Here is a 24,960-nt window from a genome sequence, read left to right as displayed (position 1 = left end):
TTCTTGGCAGAGTTCTTCCTGCGCGAGTCCATTTGATGTGCTTCCTTGTTTGTCAAGCAAGGGAGAGTTCATCTCACAGGCATATACCAGTGAGACACACCTTATTTTATTTCTCTTTTGCGGGATTACGCATTTTTATGGCGAACGGTGGGCATTATTCACATTTACACTAGTAAAGGTACCGCCCCCCTCCCCCTTATTTGCACAGAAAGGTTACCTTGGGTTGGGGCCCCCCCTGAAAGGAAGTCCTGCGTACATGCCTGGCTTGACATATGCCTCACTTTATCATTAACGAACATAATTTTTATTTTTCACAGAGACAATCTGTGTGTGCTTATAAATCAGGGGTGCATTGGAATTGAACAAACTTGGTGAGTGATTCTCAGCAATGTGATGGGAGTGACATTGTGGATAATGTCATGATGCGAACTTGCATGCAATTAACGACACCCATTGTTTGTTTCAGGTGTCTCATGTGGCGCTTCTCCCAACTGCGTGTGGCCGACAGCAGCCACCTCTAGTGTCAGCTGCTGAAGACGCCGTGAGGCTGCATGCCGGGCACCAGTTTGAGGCAGACGGCCTCTCTCTGCATCACCTGATTGGTGCCACCGTCACCTGCTTAGATTCCTCTGATGCTGTCATTGCCCTTGGGCTCACTGACAGGTCTGCTGTCAATGTCTTTCAGGTGGGTAATGAAGTCGCTCTGCCGAATGCATACATGCACTTCTGTAAGTGATAGCACAGTGCACACTGTCCAAAGGCACACAGATAGTGGCCCTGAAAGGGAGGATATTTAGGAAATGCCCTAGACTTGGTCACCTGTGAAAAATTTTGTTTGTGGGGTCTAGAGTGATCTTTGTAACTAGAGACACAGCACACGGTAGTGCAAGTATACAAAAGGACATTTATTGCTCCATTTATTAGTACAATCAATTAGTACAATTAGTACAAGTATTATTGGACATTTGTTAGTACAAGAAAGCTAGCTAGCCAAACTGCAGGGAATACACTTCCCCGTTAACATGCACCAAGAAATTGAAGTCTGACACCATGCTTGGTTACTGAGCAAATGTTCGCCTATGCCCAACACTGATGCCTGTGTTGTCTGTGGGTGCAATACCTCGAACAGGAGTGCGTCTGAGCGATCATGTTTGTCCATACTGGTGCCATTTTCCTAAGCCAAGCAGGAGGCCTTCTGTGGGGACGGGTGCACAGTTGGTCTGCATGCACTATGCCCTGCAGCTGAAGAAGAGGAAACAAGTCCCTTTTGAACATGAGTTATTTGCGCCATTGGGTGGCGCTTTCGTCAAAAAAACTTGAGATGTCTCTCATCAAAGATGTGTAACTAGGACTCCCACCATTGCATGTCATGTGGGGAAGTTGAACGTCAGGAGACGTGAGAGCTGTGTGGGGAAGACGGTCATCAGAGGATGCAAGATAGTCGAGCGTGCCCACAAGTTAAAGGGCCAACCATCACTGCAGACAGTGCACTGCGTATGGCAGCAGCTGCAGTGTGGAGCAATGCTACCGTGATGGCTAGGCAGTGCAGATGCAGTTATTAGTGCACTAAAGGGGACGCGCATTCAAATCCATTCATGCCATACTTTCAATTTCTAGCAAGCAAGATTCCTGCACATGACAAGTGATAGGACCACATTGCTTTCTTTTCCTTCTTGCAGTGGTAGTTACAGGAAGCTCAATGTAATGACACTGTGACAATGTCTTTGAATCGAAGGTTCCTCTGTATGCGGCGGAGAATGGACGACTGCTTGGCACACTGACCAGCCACACAAGCTCTGTTGTGTGCGTCAACATCTCCCACTGTCCTGACAACCTGGTGCTGACCGGGAGCTGTGACAAGAAGTACGTGCCCTTTAGGATTACCAAAGCCTTTGGTTCTTGCTTTGTTTTTTAGCGATATCACAACATGTTTCTTAAGAGCAAATGCAAGCATTGCATGTTTCTCATTGGACATTCCTTATTGTATGCAGTTGAACCTCAATATAATGAACTAGCGTAAGAAAATCCTCGATATAACGAAGTGCTTAAGTTTTTGTAAATCCATGTCCAGAGAATGTAATGTATTTTGAACCTTAGAAACAAAGTGTGTTTATACACGATTTCAATAAACGAAATTTCACTGCTGCCGTGAAGGAGTATTGAAGCAATAAATGGAAACTGCCATGGGCACAGATCGTGAAATGGTTGAATTATGTGCAGTTGCCAGTTTTCCTGGCAACTGCACATAATTTATGTGAGCAGCAGGAAAGCTGGCGGCTCTCTTTACGAAGTGTCTGTCGACTGCAAGGGTCCCAGAAAACTGGAAGAATGCAAACATTATACTAATCCACAAAAAGGGCGACGCTAAAGAACTGAAAAATTATAGGCCCGTTAGCTTACTCCCACTATTATATAATATATTTACCAAAATAATCTCCAATGGAATAAGGGCAACATTGGACTTTAGTCAACCAAGGGAACAGGCTGGCTTCAGGAAAGGATACTCTACGATGGATCACATCCATGTCATTAATCAGGTTATCGAGAAATCCGCAGAGTACAGTGAGCCTCTCTATATGGCTTTCATAGATTATGAAAAAGCATTTGATTCAGTAGAGATACCAGCAGTCATTAAGGCATTGCGTAATCAAGGAGTACGGACCGCTTACGTAAATACCCTGGAAAATATCTACAGAGATTCCACAGCCACCTCAATTATCCACAAGAAAAGTAGGAAGATACTTATAAAGAAAGGGGTCAGACAAGGAGACACAAGCTCTCCAATGCTATTCACTGCGTGCTTGAAAGAAGTATTCAAGCTATTAAACTGGTAAGGCTTGGGAGTGAGGATCAATGGCGAATATCTCAGAAACCTTCGGTTCGCAGATGACATTTTTCTGTTCAGCAACACTGCGAACGAGTTACAACAAATGATTGAGGACTTTAAGAGGGAGAATGTAAGAGTGGGGCTGAAGATTAATATGTAGAAGACAAAAATAATGATAAATAGCCAGGCAAGGGAACAAGAGTTCAAGATTGCAAGTCAGCAATCTAGAGTCTGTGAAGGAGTATGTTTACTTAGGTCAACTAATCACAGGGAACCCTGACCATAAGAAGGAAATTCACAGAAGAATAAAAATGAGTTGGATCGTATACGGCAGACATTGTGAGCTCCTGACTGGGAGCTTACCGTTATAATTGAAAAGGAAAGTATACAATCAGTGCATTTTACTCGTGCTCACATATGGCGCAGAGACTTGGAGACTGACAAAGAAGCTTGCGAACAAGTTAAGGACTGCGCAAAGAGCGATGGAACGAAGAATGCTAGGCATACCTGAAAAGACAGAAAGAGAGCGGTTTGGATCAGAGAGCAAACGCGTATAGACGATATTGTAATAAACATTAAGAGAAAAAAATGGCGCTGGGCAGGTCATGTAATGCGCAGATTAGATAACCGTTGGATTAGATAACCGAGTGACAGAATGGGTGCCAAGAGAAGGGACGCACACTACAGGACGGCAGAAGACTATGTGGTGCGACGAATATAGGAAATTTGCAGATGCTAGTTGGAATTGGTTGGCGCAGGACAGGGGTAATTTTAGATCACAGGGATAGGCAGTGGACACAAATAGGCTGCTGCTGCTGCTGATGATGATGGTGGTGGTGGTGGTGGTGGTGGTGGCGGTGGTGGTGATGATGATAATGATGATGATGTGCAGTTGCCTCCCAACGTGCTTAAAATCCCACACCACATGACAGAGAGTGGCCACTGAAGTGCAGGCTAAGTTCAGTGTAATGTCCAAGTGCGATTAGATCCTATTGTACCCTGCGCACCGTATACAGTAGAACCCCACTGTTACGTTCCTCACTGCTGCGTTCTCCCGGCTGCTACGTCGTTTTCATCCGGTCCCGGCATAGCTTCCATAGGATCCAATGTATAAGGAACCCCGCTGTTACGTAGTAGCTGTGAAAACGTTCCCGCATGATGCGTCGCAACCCGAACCCGCCTGGGCTAAAGTAGGCAACGCACTCCAACCGCCATTTTGGCTTTTGACGAGTTTTGACCGAGCTTGGCCGGGCTTGGCAATGGAACTGGCTGCAAAAAGCCGCACGCCAGTTCGAGAGGCCGCCACTAGGTGGCCATTCGTGAAAAATGCTCTCACTATCATCACTGTGATTACGGTCACCGCATGGTTGTTGGACGGGTCGACTCACGGAGGAAGGAAACTCGGGAGAGGCCCTGACGTCACTCTTTGTGAAGCTAAAGTGAAGCCGGAAGTTGGCGTTGCTCGTGGCGTTGCTCCGCCTATCGGGCCAGCTCTCCTCTCTTGTTTACATTTCTCCCACGCCGCGCTGCGCGCAACCGGGCTGCTCGGATGCGCGCGCTCCGCAGCAATACTAAACAATCGTTAGCATGATTACGCCAAAGAGGGCAAAATTTCCCGCGGATATTCCTTCGTCCGTTGCCATTGCCGTGGCGCGGTGACGACGCGGAGCACGAGCCGCATGATGCCGGGGAGTTGCCAAATCCTAGCTTTGGAGAAGCTGTCGCGGCTATGGACCTCCTCCGCAGGTACGTCGCACCTCACAGCGACGCTGACAGCAATGCGACCTCCCAGGCTATTGAGAAACGTGTGGCGATTTCTAGCGAGCGAAAGAAACGGCAAGCCACCATTCTAGACTTTTTTAAGTCCTAAGCGCACTCTGTGGAAATAAATTGTCTATAGTTGAAGCTGCACTTTCTTTTCATTTTCGGAGCTTTCCTCACTGTTGCGTTTTCCCGGCTGTTACGTTTTTTTTCCCCGGTCCGGTGAAAAACGTATGAACGGGGTTCCACTGTACTATGGGTGTGAGGAAAATTGTGCGAAGGGGGAGTGCACTGTCCTCCCGCGCAAGCAGGAGTGGAGTGATGGGGGGGTGGGTGAGTGCGTGTCTCCTGCTCTAGTCTGGTGGTAGTTGCGCATGGCTGTCAGTGCGCTGAGCAAATACGCTACCCGGGTGCCCTGTCTTATGAGGTAACCTACGGCAGGTGCAAAAGCTGCGCGAGCCGTGATGACCATGGCTGCATGGGCGCTCTCTTTTCCCTCATTAGGGTAGCAGGTTGTATTATCTCAAGGTTTGGCGGTGCAGACAAAACATTTGTTCTCCTCTTGTGCTTTTCATGATAGCGTTGTTCTGCTGCGGGCGACACTGTTAGCTGTGGCAATGGAGTGGACGCAGAAGCTTCGCAGGCTTCACTTCGTACTACCGGTTATCAACACAGCATGAAACTGTCTTTGGTCACCGACTGTCAAATTCAACAAAATGAATTTTTTTCTTATTTTCATTCGCTTTTTTCCAATTGCTGAATAATTTGGAAAATTTTACGGCCCCTTCCATGTAAGAAAAATTTGTATAAAAGGTTGAATTTCAATGAGTAAAGCACAGATTTTACCGACTTCATTAAATTGATCTTGACTTATATATTTCAATGTATGCATTGTTTGACATTTTTTGGCAGCGACTACTGTCACTGATTCATCACTGTTATCAATTTATCACTCTTGCACAAGATGTGCCTGCTGTATCTTAATCATTGTGAAATAGCTACCAATTCACAGAGGCATAGACTTGACTAAACAGATTGCACATGTTACGCAGATAGTGTTGTACAATGTTGAATTTATGTGAGCAGCATTGATTGCTTTAGAATGTACAGTGATGCATGTATAAATATTCATCCAACTTGAACCCTGTGATTAGATTTGAAGACCATATTGTTCTCACCGCTGTTATCGTCAGTTTAGTGTTGCTTTGCTTTCCTACGAGTTTACCCAATAAAGAGTTTGATTCTTTGTTCATTGCATGAGGAAGCGCTTCAGCTTCCTCACTTTCACTATACCATGGTGGTGTGGTCCCACTTTGGGGCGTATTAAAGCACATTGATGTCAAGTGTGCTCCTTCAGCATCAGCACATAGCTGGGTATTGGCAAGTTCCCAGTATACTTGAAAATAAAACTGCGCAATCAGTGCATTCTTCCAATACTGACATCTGAAATTTGGAGGATAAGGAGTAAACTTGAAGAGAAGGTCACTGTGCATGGAATGATGGAATAGAGAGGGATAAGTGCGATGTTAAGGGGCAGGAAGACATCAATATGGATTAGAGAGCAAATGTGGGTAGCCGATATTCTAGTCGAGATCAAAGTGAAAAAAAAGATGGGTGGGCTAGTCATGCCTAGAGCAGATGATTGGTTGGCTTTTGGAGTAACAGAATATACCAGATTTCAAGGGGTGGAAATTGCAGCAAGCACAGCAGAATCGGTTGACTCAGGGTGAGATCACTGGAAGTAGCCATTGCCTTGGCAGAGGGTACAAATGGAATGATGATGATGGTGAAGAATCGGCACTAAATAGTTGAGCCTTGTGTTGTGGTCATGACAATTGGTAGTACAACGTCAACCATGCCGATGATTCATTCAGTAGCGTAGAAACAAAGTAGGCACTGCAACTGATTACTTGCAGTTTCTATTAAAGTATCTTTGTTTAAGCCTGTAAGAAGCCTATGCTAAATTTATGGGTAGGGTATGCAAGGAGAAATATGCTGTTTTAGGCAGTTTTATGAGAAAACAAGTCTTAGTAGGGTTAGAAGTTACGAGTGGCTAGACTATTATTCAGCATTAAGCACTTCGCTTGCTCAAGGCAGGGCCAATTCAGCAAGTCTAGAAAATGTATATAGAGTTTAGGACCATGTTAGAGTATGTACAGGGGTAAGTGCTATGGCATTGTCATTGAAGCAATAATTGTCAATAAGGCTAGCATGTAGGTTCGTGTTAAGATAACCAGAGGATCGAGCCGTGGTAATGGACTTCATGCACGTCTGTGTTGCCCTTCGTCATGTGACCAGTGTACAAGATGACCCTGTTCTGTTGCGAAATCCTTGCTCGTGCTCCCCTTTTTGCCCTGCTCCACCCTGGTGCAGTGCACGTATCTTTGACCTGCGGACACTGCAGTGTGAGGTGCGCATCAGTGCACACGGACTGGGTGTCACCCAAGTGCAGATGGACGAGCACAGCCTGGTGACCGGTGGTCAGGATGGTCTCGTCTGCGTGTGGGACCTGCGCACCAAGGCAAAACTCTGGGAGATGTTCTGCAGGCAAGATGCCTCCCACTATTGTGTGACGATTAGGTGTCTGGAATGCTCGGTGGATAAATTGCAGGAACTTGACAGTGCTAGCTAGATGCCTTGGGCCGCCGAATTTTCACACCACTCACGTGGAAAAGAAGTCGACATCTATATTTAATGGTGTAACTAAGTGTTCACCAGTTATGCATGACTTTTCTGGCTTAAATTGCCAGCCTATCCACGCCTAAATTTTGCATAGGTGGCATTTTACACTGTACACAGTGTCATACCAGGTTTGGTTTCACTCACTACTTTCCTGTTTCATCGAAAGTAAATCAAAAGTAAATATAATCCTTTTTGACACTAGACAAAAAGTGCAGATTTTGCAGGAACAGAATGGGGACACCATCTGTCACTATAATGGCTTTGTTTTGCTGTTTTGCACTGATGATAACAGAGAAGAACAGTATTCCATTGCGGCAAAATAGAACATTTGTTCTCTGGCATTACGGCAGACTGCACGTGCATCCACTTCGCTCTAGATGAAGCAGGAATGCAATGCACCCAAACAAGGTTGCAGGTCAGTTGTAGCAACTGCTCCAAACTGCCTAGCTAGCATGTAGCCGTCTTCTTGAAAGCTCATTAAACATTGGATGAGATCGCATTGTATATGGGTAGGATGTATATAAAGCATACTCTGATTTTAAAGACAAATTTGAATTCCTTCATACCTAAGCATTGTGGTAGACAGCATCATGCAGCTACTAGTACAAAACATAGTTTAAACATTTTTTATGCATCCTGGGGATTTATTACACAGAACAATTTGAGGCTTACTACCAATTTTTAAACTTCAGGGTTCACATTTTCATGTTGATACTTGTGGTTTGGACATGTGGTCGTTAATGTACCTTCTGGACAGAACTGCAGTGATTGCTTATACTTTAGCAGTACTGAATGCTTCATCTGGACCGACAATTGGAAAACTAGCCACACCATCTTAAAAAACTGCATAAGCTGTCACCAACAGCATGCTATGTGCTGAGGCTATTTGTATGCATCATCATCTCGGAGTTGCAGTAATACAGGTGTTCATAAGACTATGGTAATGAGAAGAATTACTAATCGAAGGCTTCTGCAAAGAATGCATACATGACATGTCAGTGGATGAGAAGGCTGTAGAATTACAGTCAAATTTAATCAAATAGTGATTAAGCATTGGGTGCACTTTGAAGAACCCTAGGTGATCAAATCTAATCCAGAACTTACCACTGCCGTGTGTCTCATAGCCCATGTGATCAATCAGTGTATCAATCAACCCGCTGATCAATCAGTAAATGAAACAAACAGTAAATCAATCAGCCATTCAATTAATAAACCACTCAAACAATGATTAATCAATCACCCGTTCAATAAATTAATTAATTGAACAACCAATCTGTGTATCAATTAATGCATCAAACAAACAGCAAATCAGTCAGTCATCACTACAGTCAATGAGGTGCTGTGAGAGTAAGTTTTCTGGTTTCCATTAGGACTTTGCCGCTGTCTGGCATTTGGCGGTTATTTAACAAAAGCACTTGGTAGGAGCAATGGTTGTCAGGTGTCGCTGGGTAGAAAAAGCACAGGTGAAAGGTGTAGACACAATACAAGTGTATTGTGACAGTGTCTTTTGTGACTGTATGAAATTTGACTTTGAGCAAGCCGCTGTGATGCTGTGGAAGTCAGTACTAAAATCGCAGCACTAATGTTGGATGTAGATTTATTACCATTGCAACTCAGGTAGTCAAGCGAGATCATGGTTGAGGTTTTCATTCAGGCAATATTTGAGGCACCATCATCAGTCTTGTTGCCTGAAGTGCCCTGCTGTAGCCTCATCAGTAAAATCTGATGTCAGTTTTTGCTGTTCACGCAACATGCATAGCAGAAACACACATTTGTTTCGTCTGTTTTCCGACACACTTTTTATTGTGAATCGTACTTGCTCAGTTTCTTGCTGCCAAGTGCACGACTTGGAAAGTAATTTTTATACTACGGTTCTCCTGACTCGCTCATTTCTTAGGTTATTTTATATATTTATTTTATAATCATACTGTCAACCTTCTATAAAGGTTGTTACGGGAAGGGCAAACAAATGAAAAGAAACATACATCTTAGGTGCACAGAGGATGTATGTCTCTTCCATCATCTTGCAAGCCTAGGTCTAAAGAGTGTTCAAATGCGGGAGCACTGCTTGGGTTCACTGCAGGGCCAAAATAACGTGAAATTATTTTGATCTGTCTTTATTCCAATTCCACCAATATTCCATTTTGGCTTTATTACAAATCCATCATCAGCCCTCATCTGTCATGGAGGGCTAGTTGTGGATTCAAAAAAAAAAAACAGGATTGGAATAGTTTTACATTATCCTGGCCCTAAATTTGTCAATGTTTTCCATAGTTCAATAATGGCACAAAAAAAAAAAAAAAGAGAGGCGAAACGCATCATTGTGAACAAAGTGAGGCTGTATAACATAATTGGGAGTGACATGAGCACTTCGTTTTCCTGAATGCCTCCCATTAACATTTTTATTGATTTTTAGCTGATGGCTGAATGAGGGAATTAAAGTTTTGCCACAGTAAGATCACCTTCGCAAGTGCAGCATTTTTGCAGATGTGAGTTTCTTGACTCAGTGAGATGGCTTGAAGTGTATCTGAAGTTTGTACTGTTAAGTTTTAAGGCTGGTGCTGCCACTACATCTTTCTATTTGTTGCTCATCCATACTTACTCATGCAGGCACCCTGTGAAACACTTGAGAGCCAACCGAACCACCCTTGTCACTGCACACGTGCCCTACAACCTGTTTCCAGAACCAGAGGATGGCAACATTGTTGTTCACACAAGGTGTGCTTTGGCTGGCTGCATAATTAGCGCACCCAAACCAAATAACAGTTCTTAGTGTCCATCCACTTTGCAGCTGTGGTTGAGGGGCAATGTGGCACTCTGTTGCTTGGCACAAGGTTACGGGTTCGATTCCTTGTTGTGGTTCCTGCATTCTGATGAGGGTGGAATGCAGAAACGCTTGCATATGTAGAGTTACTGTATGTACTCGTGTGAGGGTCGAATTTCTTTCCCTAGAATCTTGGCTGGGTGCGGCCCTTACACTAATCCATAACATTTTTATTATTACTCAATCTCACTTTCGCTTCTCCTGGAGGAGCTCAGATGCCGGCCCATCGTCCCTGACTGGCGCTGACCCAAACAGGGCTTCCTTCTTTAGAGGCTAAGTGCCACCAATCTGACTGGAAACACTGCCAACATAGCTGATTCGACGCAGCACACGAAGAAATAATGGTGCAGTGATGCCGACCTGAGGGGGACGTTTAAAATTTTTTTTCAACTATTTTTTCCTCCAAAGTGGGGTTGTGGCCCCTATTTGTCGAGTAAATACGATAGTTGCACATTAAAGGGACACCGGAGGGAAGTATTATTTCATTCACTAGTATTAATATAACACACTTCTACAATGCCAAAAACACCTCTCTTACCACAAAAAAAGTCTTGGTAAGCCAGAAAAGGGCAAAAAAAGGAAAGAGGGGTGGCCACGCCACCTTGATGTTTATGCACCAACACGCTGACGTCACAAATTTTGACAGTGTTTGCTAGGGCCTGGGTAAACCTTTGTCTGCAAAAATGAAATATGTTGTGCTCAAAAGGAACATGAACATGACATGAACATGGCAAGCTTCAGGAACTTTTGGAAACAGAGTTGACCCTCGATATAACGAAGTTGGTAAAATTGGCAATTGGCTTCATAATATTGAAATTTCATTACATCGAAATTCAACCTTTTATGTAATTAAGTACAGTCTCCAATGGATTCCTCTTACACGGAATGGGCCGCAAGACTATTCAAATTATTGGGCAATTGGAAAAAGCAATTTGAAAGCGAAGAAAATTCATTTTGTTGAATTTGAAAGTTGCCAGCAAACGATACGGTCTCATGACATGTCGACGATATCTTCACATCAATGGTTCAGAGCCAAGAGAGTCATGCTTTCGCATCCACTTCATCTCCACGGCTGATAGTATCGCCCGCAGTGGGACGATGCTATTGTGAAAAGTGCCGGCTGCAGGGAGCGAATGCTTCGTCTGCCTCCTGCTTCAATGTGTCTCCAAAACTAGAGATTGCACAACCTTCAATACCAAATGCGCGGGAAAGCAGCTTACGTGATGCCTCGCCGTCTCGGCACGCCCACTCTTTGCATACACGGCAGATTACCTCTAAAGCAGGGTGTGCGGGCTGCATATGTGCTCAGCTCTGCTAACAGCCATGCGCAGCCACGGCTGCGCTAGAAAAGGAGGCGCTCGCTACCTTGCCCTCCTCTTCTACCCCCTCACCCTCGCTCGCATGTTACCAGAGCGAGCTCCCCTCCCTCCATTCCCCTTGCGCATGCGGGATGTGCAAGTTAAAGTGTGCGAGGGTGAGCTGAGAAGGATGGTGACTTGATGAGTGCTGTCTTCCTGTACAGGGGGGGAGTGAAGGAGGGAGTGGGTGGTAGGTTGGCGAGCATCTCTCATTTATAGTGTGACCGTGGCTGTGCATGGCCGTTAGTCACATGCAGGCCTATGCGCCTTGTTTTAAAGACAATAGAGAGCATTAGCATGTCCGGTATTCCTGTAAATGCAAGCGGACTGGGTGTTTTTTCATATGGACGGAGGGTAAATGTGAATGGCTGGAGCAGTGCAGCCACCTGGTGTCGCAGAGCTTAACTAGACCGGGAGCTGATATCACAGTAAGCATGTGTGTTCTACTTTGCTGCTGGTGTAAATTTTCGGCAGCAGTGTAATCGTGTTACTGCCGAAATTTTACACCAGCAGCAAAGTAAAATACACTTGTTAACTGCTCTCTGTCTCTGTAATAGCTCTCTGTCTGTCTGGTTGAGCTTCGTGCCGCCAGGTGGCGCCACCTTGCCAGCTGCTCGCGTTTACGCTCCCGTTCATCCGGTAAAACGCCCAGTCTGCTCGCATTTTCTGGCATACCGGACAAGCTAAAGCTCTAATCTGCCATGTCTGCAAAGAGTGGGCTTGCAGAGATGGCGTGGCAACATGTGCGCTGCCTTCCCATGCGTTTAGTACTAGAGGTTGCATAATCACGAGTTTCAAAGACGAATTAAAGTGAAAGGCAGATGAAGCATTTGCTTGCTGCTGCCAGCACCTTTCATGATAGCGTTGTGCCGCTGTGAACGACACTATCAGCCACGGGGACAGAGTTGACATGAAAAAGTGACTGGCTTCGCTTTGTATCGCTCATGCGAAGATATCGTCGACACTGCATGAAACCATAAATTTTGTCCCCGGCTCGAATTCGACAAAATGAATATTTTTCTTATTCAAATTTGTTTTTTCAGATTGCCTGATGATTTGGGAAATTATACTGCTGCTTGCACGTAAGAAAAATCCATGGACGACTGTAGTTATTTGCATAAAATAATGAATTTTATTGTAACAAAATTTCTATATAACGAAGCAGATTGCCGAATTTACTGACTTCGTTATACTGAGGTTTACGTTATACTGTACATAGATTTTTTTCTACTCTTCTGCATGGCTTTCTTAAAAAGACACTGCAGCTCCTTTAATTATCTTTTATGTTGTTTTGTTGCTACATAGCTTTATAACATTGGAGGGTTTTACATTGACAGCTGCATCAGTTGTTTATTTACACGCATGCAATATGCATGCACCAGTATAATTTCGGCTACATAAATTAATCTCATCAGTCTTGAGTGTGTTATAAAGTAAGCAAAAATAATCATTTTCATGGAGCAAACTTGCGACGACAGTACTAGGTTAAAGCAAGGAACTAGAAGGTTGTTTGATTCCTTAAAGACAAAGTTTAGGGAAATCCATGTACTAACCATCATTCCCATGATGGAAGAATACTGGTGGCATAAGTCGACATTGTCGTCGAAATTCCATTTTGTAATTTTATCAGTGAATTTTATCCCTTGAGGAGATTGCTTTCAATACAAGACATATTGCACACCTTTCACCAAAGGCGTTGTGGGCGGGCCCCTTTAATCTTTCACGTGGGTGTCCCTTGAACCTCACAAACAGCTTTCATCACTTTTTTATGTTAGAAGGTAATGCCTGTGCAAAGTGGAGACTATGCTTCCAGTTTTGCAGTTTCCAACAACTTCCAGCAAGAATAAGAGATAGGTTGGGAGAATCGAAAGATACTGTGTAATTGTGTGGCACTTGTATACACTGTTTTTTTGAAAGATATTTGCCAAGGCATTCATGGCCAGCCACTGGCTACAGTGCACGAAATTTTTAACTTGCCAGTTGATCTGCTTGCGTTTTCTGTAAGCTTTAAGCATTACCTTTTGTATTATGTGTGTTGCAATTTTTTAAAACTTTTTTTATTCCTTTACTTTAGGCAGAGGGGGTCCATCCGAATGTACGACTTCTCGGCCAACCAACAGACTTCAGGAATTCCATCAATATGTCTGTCTTCGTATGACGAACCAGCTGGTTACAACTACAATGTTCGCTTGGCTGTACCTTATGATGAGATCACGGATGTCATCTGAAAGAGCTGTTGAGCAGGCCTGTCAATGTTTTGTAAATAAATATACACGTGAATTCTCAGTTGCCCCTTATAAAATCCATACGGACCCTTAAGGTGCAATAAATGAAATGAAAAGGTATGCGAGTTTCTTGGTGACAGAAGTAGAGCCAAGTGACAGAGTGAGATGTGTTCATGTTTGGCTGTGTGTGCATGACATCGTGTTCTTTAATTAGTGAGCAAATGTTTACAGCACTTTATATAGCTAATAAAACTACTAAACTTATTGCATATATATAGCTATCTAATAATTTGCTATCGCAATCAATGCTTCGTCTTTCGGGTGAAACTGCGACTTTTTCGTTTGCAGCTTGCACTGCCCTTTCTTTATGTTATAACAAAAAGGCTTATGAAGCGTGCATTTAGAATTAAAAATAGTAAAAATGGCACTTACTAATAAGCACGTCTTCACTATTCATATGCGCCACATATTTTTTGGTTAAACAGTTAAACCTCAATATAACGAACTTTAGTATAACGAAATTCTCGATATAACGAAGTACTTCACTTTCCATAACCTCTTGTTCATAGAACACCATGTAATTAGAACCTCAACATTACGAAGTGTGTATGCGATTTAAATATAAAAAAAATTTCGCTTCCGCAGCAAAGGAATGCCGAGACAATAAATGGAAACTCCTGCGGACGTAGATGGTCAAATGATTGAATTACAAGCGGCTGCTTGCAAGCTTGTCTCTCAAATCGCGGGCGGCGCAACAAAAGCGACCGTCGCCGAAGTGAAGCCGCATCATGTTCCGTATAAAGTCCAAGTGCGATATGATCCTATTGTGCCCCGCGCACTTTGTGCTTTAGGTGCGAGGGTGAGAAAGAAAGATGGTGGCTTCACGCACGAGTGCCGCCTCCCCGCGCGAGCAATGGGAAAGAGGGGGAGGGGAGCTCGCTCGCGGTAACACGATCAAGCGCGCGCGAGGGACAGGGGTTAAAGGCCAAGTGCAACGAAATTTTGGACCCTGTAAAAAGCCTAGTTTCAGATAGTTTAGACATGCAGTAGCCTCTGTGCAAAATCTTACGCTTGAAATGCAGTTCAATCCGTCAGAAAGAGCTCGCAAAAATGAATGTTTTTCATACCGAAACTGAAAAAAGCGACGCCATTATCGCCCGGCGTAAGTGACGTACAGTGAAGAATGTGGAGAACCAGTGCCACCAGCGCCCGTGCTGTCTTTCCTTGCCTGTATTCCGTTCGGGTGTATCAGTAGTGAACAGGTCCTGCACGTCGCAGAGTTAGTATACTTTCTTAGCTGCTTTTCGTGCGCTGTAACAAGGCTGTTGCGCGCCCGCGATGTTCTTTTAATGCGAAGTATTCTCCGAGTCCAGCTGGTTTTCTCTATCTGGCTGTCCTCATTCAACAGTAGGGCCTCGATGCGTTCTGCCTCCGCTCGAAGAAGAGCGCATTGGGGTGGCCTAACTAAAAGTGCGGTATAGTCCGGCTTAACGCGGACGCGATCCACCCATGGTGCAGTCACGTTAAATCGGCGAAAATTGGACGCTCTACATTCTTGTGTGGCTGGCGCGGGAACAGAACATGTCCCATCTCAAGCCGCAGCAAGTGGAACCGGGTACATCGCTCGCTAGCTTGGCCGACCAGCAGCACGCTGTTCGGGTTCACTGAATAAGCGAGCGCGTTGCGTTTGCGCCTTCGACAAGCAGGGACGCGCTCGCTTGCCGCGCACTTGTCCGCTAGCGCTGCGGCAATACCTGATCGCCGCACTGCTGCGGGTCACGTTTAAAGCGTAGGATAAACTTTTAGCGATCTTACCGTCTCTGGCATTACGCATCCGACTTCACCGGCCGCTGTCTGGCACGCTGGAAGCGCCGGACTTGTCGACCGATCTAGGGAGCTCACATGCAAGCAAAACTTCTGTTAACATGTAGGCTCCCTAGACCGATCTATAACCCCTTAAACTTCGTAAAGTAGCGCCACACTGAAGAATGCCGCCTCCTCCTAGCGCCCTCTGGCCGAGGCCGACGCCGCGTCGCTATTGGCCTAATGGCATCACGTGGGCCCACGCGACGGCGACTTTTGTTTACAGTCGCACTTCAGCGCCATTTTTGCTTGAGAAGCGTCTGCGGAGTGGCGAAGAGCGCATGTTGGCGCCTTTACTCAGCTGTATCGTTTTGATTTGCGAACGCCTTGAAGTAAGTTTTGTGGAAAGTGCGAAGTCGCTTCGCGGCATTTTCTGTGACCATGACCTGCTGTGCCTTCGGATGCCAGAGTAGCTTTAGCAAAGGCGAGAAGCTCTTCTCAATACCGTCCGGTAAGCGCTTCGGGTTATGAAAGGCAAGGTATTAATCGAATAGGGGGGGGGGGGGGGAGAACTTCAGACCGACACTCTCCACACGACTGTACGAGGGAGTTGCGAGCCTATCATAATATAGTCCTATACGACGTGTACTTTGCTTATATAAGCAGTACGTGATCGTATTTGGTGCGCTTAATCGTATTGTACGCCAACAGGCTTGAATTCGCGGGCACGCGAGGCTGCGTGCGAAAACGTCATTACGTAACCTTTAGGATTCATCGCATTCCTTTTGACAAAATTTGACACTGGAGCGTGAAAACTCATCTTAGGAAAGCAACTCTCTGCATTTTGTAGTTGCTAACTAGCCTTGTTTAGAGCGAATAGCTTTGTTTTGCCTCTTATGTTCGTGTTCGTCATTGGCGGTCGCCCAGTGGATTTACGATACAAAGGAAAAGTGTGCGTGCTCTCCCGAAACCGCGTTCGTCGCCAAACGACAACATCATAAGTCTTCGAGACGTACGTGTTAATTCATGTCAGCTTTAAAGTGTGGGTAGGTTAAGGTGCGGCGATGGAGCGCTCGCAAAGAAAACGTGGGGCCGCCCGCTTGTTCACTGGCTAGTTAGTCGTCGTTCGCTTACTCGTTTGTTCAACTATTAGCTCTTTCGACCACTGTGTCTCTGAGACACACATAATGAGGCAATGAATGGTGCCTCAGTATGAACGACTGCATCATTTGGCATCATTTTCCCTTACCGCAATTTTGGCCGCGTCATAGCGTGGCAATTCTTTGCACGGTCATCACTTCACTAAGTCATATCTCGCAAATGTTATTTCGGAGCGAACGCAACTGTCCTCAAAGCATGCATGCACCTTAGTGCTACTCGGTTCGCGACAAATACGTCACTTCGTGAATAGACGATCTAACGCACGATGAGATGTTATTCGTGATGAGTCACTAACCTAAAAAAATAATATGCACTTGTTTGAGCCTGAATGAAGCGCTGTTACCGCGTTCCTGCTTCGCGAAAGAATACTAAAAAAACTGATTTCATTTTCTATATACGCAGAATTCCGACTCGATGATTGGCCGCGCGTATTTCTGTCGACTTTGAGGCACGAGAAACATAATAGCACCAGCGCTCACCTCTGAGCCTTTGCGCGCGCTTAGAAGATTGGCAAGCACGCACGTTGGCGGCACTGTAGCTTGTAATACTTTTTCGAACCTTCAGAGCAGCCATCGTTCGTGCCCTCTGTCGGCCTTTGTACGTCGCAGCTGATACGCGTCGCGAATTCACATGGTAAGGACGGCGCGGATTACTTATGCTACTGAGGGCTTGCTGGATGTCAGGATGTTGGCATTCGATCGTAAATGTGTTATTTACAACCATTCGCAACAAGGTCTTGCGACACGCACTTGACAGATGTTGCGTACCTAATTGTATCGCACGCGATACATTCGGAGTTGTCATGGCACAGCGTTTGCGCTCGTTCAGATACCTTCTTTTAAATAGTTATCAAAACAGAAAAAAAGGCTGCCGTCACTGAATTTGTATAACCATCCGTATAGAAATTCTATGCGTGCATTCACTCTGTGAAAGGTCGTCTGCTGCGCTCGAGCGGTGTAGGCGGCGCCACGGTAGAGGAGGGAGCGTGAAAGAGAGAAATGAGGAGGAGTGAAGGCGGAGGAGGAGAGTGTCGCTACTTTGCGAAGTCGGACAACTAGCGTCATCTGTATTAAAGCATGGTAAATAGCTGAGACTTGGCACGGCCGGATTACAGGGTATCGGTGTTAAGTGTGCATAAACTGACGACTAGAGAGGCTGGACTGCGGCCGGGATTAATATTCGCCCATTTCGCTGTGGCAGCATTGCATTCCTGCATGGCTTGTCGCTGCATGCACACAGTGGATGCCGCGTCGCGTTCTCTTTCGTGACAAATGCAGCATGCGGTTCCTGCTCGTTTCTGGCGCTGTGTCAGAAAGGATTTCCTCCGTCTACTTCGACGCGCCCGTTGTAGAAACGCGCGAAACATGTTGAAGATGGTGCACTACCGGAATTGATCGCTCGAGAATGTCGGCCTTGAATACAACCTACCTTTGAACGTTACCTTCGGTTTTCGTGCGCCATCGCGGCATTTAGTCAACTCGAGAAAGCGTTTGCCAAACAGATCTTGACGGGTAAGTGACTGTGCTGTTGAAGCGCAGCTTCGTCTTCTGCAGTTTACATGCTTTGTGCGCGTTGGCTGGTCCGCGTCGCACTTGCCTGCCGTGCCGCGGTGTACGCTTGCGCTCGGAAACTTGGGACAGGAAAAATATGTTCGGCCTTTCTCTGCTCAGCGTTGTGCAATGCACAGCCATTGCTCGTGCTCGAGTACGCATTCGAGCGCCCGACGGGCACGCAACGCGTCGGCATTCTTGCAACACCTCAAATCACGAGCGCAACAGGGACAACGCACGCCGAGAGCGACTCCCGTCAACTCTGAAACGACGAGCGAGCGATGCGCCTGGCTGCCGAGGCGCAACTAAGTTCTTCAATATGCGCCATGTCCGCATCGCTACCGCTTTGCCACCAGGTGCACGCGTCGTCTGCATAGGCGCTATTTAATAGCTGATAATAACAAAATGAGGCGATTACCAGCCCTGTGGCTTTGCCAAGAATACTTTGAGAGTATACGCTAGGCATTTATAGTCAATATAGCCCAAGTGAAATTTCGTTGCATTTGGCCTTTAAGTAGAGGCGCGTGTCGCAACTTCTGGCGGGCGCCTCGGCCGTGGCTGCGCATGGCTCTAAGCGCGGCTGAGCATCTATGCGGCGGCGTACTCTGCTTTAGAGGTAATCTGCCACGTGTGCAAACAGTGAGCGTGCCGAGACGGCGTGTCATCATGTAAGCTGCCTTCCCTCGCGTTTAGGTATTGTAGGTTGCGTAATCTCGAGTTTCGGTGAGCCGTTGGAGCGAGAGGCAGAGGAAACATTCGCACCCGGCTGCTGGCGCTTTTCATGATAGCGTCGTCCCTGTGCGTGTGACCCTATCAGCCCCGGGGGCGGAGTGCGCGCGAAAGCGTGGCTGGTTTCGCCTAATTCGTACCGCCTATGGGAAGATATCGTCGGCGTGGCATGAAACCGTATCATTCGTCGCCGACTCCCACATTAATCAAAAATGAATTGTTTTCTTATTCAAATGTGCTTTTTTCGATTGTCCAATAATTCGGAAAATTCTGCGGCCCCTTCCCGCGTAGGGAAAATCGATCGGCCACTGTACTTATTTGAATAAAAGGCCGAACTTCAATTGAACGAAATTTCGATATAACGAAGCAAATTCCCGATTTTACATTTTTCGCTATATCGAGGTTTAACTATAACTATTTTCAAGCGACATGGTGCGTGACTTCTTTTTCTAGTTGTGGATGCCATACAGTGCTCAGGCAGCACACACGCATCCAACGTTCAGCTGGTTCTTTTGCGGCACACGATGAATACAAAGCGGCAGGCAGGCATTGCTCCCTTTTAACGCGACAGCGTTAAGGAGCTCGTGTTAAGTTGCTCGTGTCGCAGAAAAGCCGGTGTCGGCGTCCGCGGTGTTGGCCGTGAATATGCAATTTATGAATAAAAACAACTTGCAAAATGGGCTGCGTGGGAAATCGAACCAGGGTCTCCAGAGTGTGAGGCGGAGACGCTACCACTCAGCCACGAGTTCGATGCTTCAAAGCGGTACAAAAGCGCCTCTAGTGAATGCGGTGTTGTCTTAGGAACGTGCCGTAGAAAGTTATACTGCGGTGTATATCGGTAATTATGAGCATGTAACTTACAGAAGTTGCAGTTACACGAGTAGCGAAGTACGTTTCCGCTACATTTCTTCTGCGCTTTCCGCACACGCAGAGCCATCTTGCGGCAAACACAGAAGACCCCCTCCTTTCTATGTACGGCGCTGCCCCGACAGGTGGCGCCCCACGCGCGCATTGGGGCTGTGCGGGGACCGGTGCGAGGCGCGTCGCGGCCCCGACTCCCTCTCCCCTGACGACGCTTCGCCGTGCTCTCTCACGGGTTGCAGAATCAAGCGTCCTTCCTTTCTTTATATCACTATCTATATATCTCTCTGCCCGTGCCGATCACGACGTTTGGCTGGCGTAGATCGTTTCCCCCTCCGAGACACCGAGTTCTTTGGTTCGTTCCGCTTGCTCAGGCGCACGTTTCGTTGCCGCGCCGAACGCTGCGTTGCTCGACGTTCACCGCGTGATTGGGGGGTGCAAAGTCCGATGCGGGGCGCCTCGTAAGTGATCGCTGCGCCGTAGCGCATTGTCTTACACCCCTTGGCGGGTCGACGGGAACGCTGTCGCGTTTCACTCTTGAAGGCGAAGCTTAAGCGTCCTCCAATTTTTTCTGCTCCCGCTTAGTCTGTGCGCCTGGAAAGGCCCTACTGGCATACGCCGAAATCCTCTGCAGCTGGCACTGCTTGTCGCGGAGCGGTTGCGCCACCATACCAGGGCACGAGGCCTGTACAGTTACTGGTGGTGGCTTTTGGGCTTAGTCTACTTAGTATGACGTGGCGTATTGTACTTTGGAAAGGGTTCTGTGAGTCGTACTGAAATTATTTAACTTGGCATGGCCAAAGTTCCTGGTGCCGATGAGGCAGACGAAGCACCCAGCATGCATGATATGTATGCGGGCGCGTTTAAGCCGACAATCAGCCCTAGAGATCAGTTGTATATTTTGAAAAATTCGTTTCACCAAAGTGTCCTCACTGCAACATTCTCGCTGTAATTCTCTAAACTGCTGCTTCGCAGCAACAAGTAAAGGGGAGAGAGACGTGAGTTCTAAAATGTTTCTTCTTCATTTTTGGTTTAATCTCAACCAAACTTCACTGTTTCTATCAGTATTTCATGCTCATTTCAAATCTATAATTAGTTTTCCGACAGCTACTCTGCTTCAGAAAGTATTAAAGTCTGAAAATGAATTGAATGGGTACCTATTACGGGGATTTCTGGCAATTTTGCCTTGCTAAGCACAAAAAGTAGTAAGTGCATGACCCTAATGCCAAAGACTTGCTCCAGGGGGTCATGTTATATTTATTTGTTTGAAAGCATTCTAGAAGTAAGAAAACAGACCAACATTTACTGTGAATTTCTATGAACGTACGCGCTGCTCGTAACAGCGTGGGTTAAGGGAAGTTGCAGCCGTAAGGGTGTTTTCGCCCCGTCTATAAATCGCTCCCTTACACCCATAGAAAAGGGTGTGTAGGCGAAGTAATACACCCATTTGAAAGCGTTTACTCTTTCTTTTTGGAGTTGAACCCATTTCAGCAATGTATGTTTTGCCAAAATGCACACTATGTTTTAATTATTTAAGGGAAAGTCTTATATGTCTCCTCCGTTAGTCGACCTTAAGCCAGAATGCGTCGACGACACAAAAGGTACGAAAAGGCTACAAACCCTCGACCTTTGGTAGGAGCCGAATCTACGACCTTCGGTGTTAATTAAGGCTGCGAATCCCAGTGGAGTAGCACCTGGCTCCGGGTGCCAGATACCAGATGGGGAGGGGGGGGGGGGAGGGGTGTCATATATGTCCGAAGACCACTCTCTTTCCGCCGGCTTGACTGGGAGTAAATGGCAAAGAATGCTCCGGTAACCAGCAGCCCTTGATCACGTACCCAATGTACCAGATGTGTAGTGCCACAGAAATGTCGGCTGCAGATTCCCCATCCAAATCCTACGTAATAATTGCACGAATGTGCGGGCTAAAAAACTTAGTTCGCTAAGTGATCGCTAAACTAGTCGCCTTATAGCGGAACGTTTCATGTGCTCATGCTAGGAGCGGGCATCGCTAAACCTACAGTCTGGGGATGTGTCCCTTGGGTCCCTCTTCCCTTCAGTGCGCGCTGTGAAGACGAACAAAAACACCAGCAAGATCCCCCGCGCGGGCGCACAACGAGCGCGTCCGGCGCTCCCGTTTACGGCGAAGCAAGCCTTGAGAACGAGTGACGGTGCAAAGTTCACAAGTGCGGCCGTGAACCGAAGCAAATGGGATTCTCGGGATCGTCTTCAGACTCGGTGCGGCCGATGGATGTGGCGGCGTACAACGATTCGACAGGCTGTAGTCGCGGGCAACGCTAGAGAGGTGTTCGGCTTAAAGCTTTTGCTTTCCCTCCCACTCGCTGTGAGGAGGCGCGGGTAAAGGCCGCCGTCATGATTATTAGTGCATTAGTTTTGCATCAGTTTCGCGGTGTTGAATAAAAACACTGTCTCCTAGTCCTAGGTAACCGTCTCTTTATCATTTTGTTGTTGTTGTGTGACTTCATGTCACAAACACGGCGTCTTAATTCTTTCGGCTGCACGCAATTCTATAAGGTGAATTTTGTAAGGATATTACCTTTCCCATAGGTAGTGAATACAGTGACGGGGCTCGGCACTTTAACGTCTGTACTACAATGACGGGGCCCGGCACTTTAACGTCTGTACTACAATGACGGGGCCCGGCACTTTAACATCTGCACTGCAGTGACGGGGCCCGGCTGCATTGAAGCTTCATTCTGTTATGCTCCATTTGATTATACAAAAGCGGGCATTAAGAATTATGGCGCACTCGATCGAACCGACACACCTGCAGCAGCACTGTTCATTCAGCTAAACATATTGCCATTCTATCTCATGCGTGAGCATAACACAGCTAGCTACGTACACAGTGTTGTTAAACGTAATCATCCTTTCCCTGTGTCCATATTTTTTTCATCATCGCGTGCTACCAGAAGTACTGCCGCTGGAAATTTCGACCTGTCTCCTATACATAATGTATATGGCAAAAGACGACTTGAATTTGTTGGAGTTAAGACATGGAACAACGTACCTTTCAAGATAAGAAACACAAAATTTCAGCAAAGCACTATTTATTAGCTATAACCCACTGACGTTGTGCCTGTATTTTTGCTTGGCGTTCTAGTTGTTTGGGGTTTGATAATTTATGTAACTGGCAATAATTTCTATGCATTCCGTAAAAAAATATATTTTTATTTCTGTTTTTAATGTGCTAATGTGTTGCATTCATCTCCTGTATTGATCCCCTTATGCTTGTACCCAATGTCTATTATATTTTGCATATTCAGACCCATTAACTAGCCTGCGGCTATTGGGTCCAACAGTCTTTTGCGTATGCACTAGTGTAACATCTATGATGATAATAATAAAGAAATAGAGAAAGAAAATTCACTAGAATTCTGATTCTGAATGGGAAGGGAACGGTAAAAAGCACAATAAAAAATGCCATGGCATATGTTCATACTTGTGTAGCGCCGGGCAACGAATATTGTACTGGATTAAGAAGCAGCCGGTAATTTCTAGCCGACAAACCGATAAAGACCGATAAACATACAGTGCGATGTAATTTGAGAAATAATTATATTGAAGCTTCCAAGATTTTAGAAGAAAAGAAAAAGAAAAGACTAGATCGTCGCGACGGCACATCACAAGTCGCCGTAGGCATCGAAGCCTAGCCATAATGAAATTATTTTTGAACAGCTCTGATAGTGTCCACGTAATAATGGTTGCTTGCGTACTGTCAAATGCTCATATACTGCGGCATAAAGCTCACGGCACGGTGCGAAAACGCGCTCGCAGCGAAAGCAAAACATTGTGCGCAGACACGCATGCAGACGCGCAGTCGGTCACCGCGAACCCGTGCGATCGCTGCATTGAAGCTTCATTCTGCTTTGCTCCATTTGGTTACACAGACAGCTCACTGTAAGAACATATTTCACATAGTTTTCTCTCAGCGATTGCCTACCTTTCACGCAAGAAACCGGTTCGGGGGAATCGATTGCGGCGACCGCGCGCAGTGTCCCAGCTTACTGCACGTAGTAGGTAAAGAGATTGCGTCTGTAAATCATTCTGTGCTTTCTGTTTATCCAAGATTAGGAGTTTATAGGTAAAATACTTCTGTCATTTCGAGAGTAATTGCAAAAATGTCCAGGAGGGCTCCCGCGTAGTATCTTTATTTAGCGCCGATAGCCAAACCTATGCGGAGCACACCGCGTTATCCCTCAGACTACGCAAGTGAGGCGCTTCCAACAGATGGCGACTCCGTAAATCCTCGCCCCCATAGTTGTATGAAACTATGCTCGCCGCCAATACCGACATCGTTGTGACGGCCCCGTCGCTACAGTGTTGTTGCTAAAGTGACGGGCCCCGTCACTGTAGTGCTGATGTTAAAGTAGCGGGCCCCGTCACTGTAGTCACTACCTTTCCCATACTCTATCACGTTACGTGTCTTTGTGACCACTAGGAACTCGGTATCGTGCAGAATATGGCAGATAATTAATGAGGATATATTTTATAACTGCTTAAATAGCAATTACAGAGGAAACATTGCAATTTGGGAATTGAGGACCCAAAGTCATATTCTTGACTCAGTAGAAACTTCTATAAACAAGATTGTCTTGGGTGCTGCAGTACTTGGGCACTGCGAGGGGCCCAGTATGGCAGTACCGAAAGAAATGTCATAGTGAACCAGTGACGTAGATATCTCCATCCTGTCTATTGCGAGTCCATACCAACAGTAACGCAAGCTCCCGCTGGCACAGGCTTCATCGCGGTCTCCTCTTTTTTTTTTACGTCGTGACGCCACGAATCGATGAGAAGCGTGCTCTATTTCTTTCCCAACCTTGTGGTGGCACCGCAGCTCGGATAATCACATTTGCCAAAATCAGCAAATAAAGAGAGGCTTTGACGTAATAGTTCCGCAGAAACCCGCAAGGTGGCGAGAAGCAATTAATAAAGGAAAAATGAGACATCCATCCTATTGTAGCAATTACTACAAAGGAAACCCATACGCGATCCTCGAAAGTAAAGCCTCGCAGTTGAAGAAAAATTCGTCCTGGTCCGGGACGAACTTTTCTTCAATTGCGAGGATTTCGAGGATCCCGTATAAGTTTTCTTTGTGGCAATTGTTACAATGGAGTGGATGTCTCATTTTTCCTTTATTAAAAGAAATGCTTTATGT

At 46.0% G+C, this 24,960-nt stretch overlaps 1 protein-coding gene across 1 annotated transcript in view; it reads left to right on the top strand.

Moving 5' to 3' along the window:
• LOC126529992 (F-box/WD repeat-containing protein 8-like) overlaps positions 1-13,738 on the top strand; it is a 44,426-nt gene extending 30,688 nt beyond the window's left edge. Inside the window, exons 7-11 of the mRNA XM_050177464.3 lie at positions 467-685; positions 1,736-1,863; positions 6,962-7,135; positions 9,881-9,988; positions 13,527-13,738. Coding sequence (XP_050033421.1) covers positions 467-685; positions 1,736-1,863; positions 6,962-7,135; positions 9,881-9,988; positions 13,527-13,680 — 783 coding nt within the window. The 3' untranslated portion in view covers positions 13,681-13,738. The remainder of the gene's footprint in view (positions 1-466; positions 686-1,735; positions 1,864-6,961; positions 7,136-9,880; positions 9,989-13,526) is intronic.
• The last annotated feature ends 11,222 nt before the right edge of the window (positions 13,739-24,960 follow it).

The sequence above is a fragment of the Dermacentor andersoni genome, chromosome 5 (genome assembly GCF_023375885.2).
Source record: "Dermacentor andersoni chromosome 5, qqDerAnde1_hic_scaffold, whole genome shotgun sequence".
Taxonomy (NCBI): domain Eukaryota; kingdom Metazoa; phylum Arthropoda; class Arachnida; order Ixodida; family Ixodidae; genus Dermacentor; species Dermacentor andersoni.
This window is presented reverse-complemented; position numbering and strand designations above follow the sequence as displayed.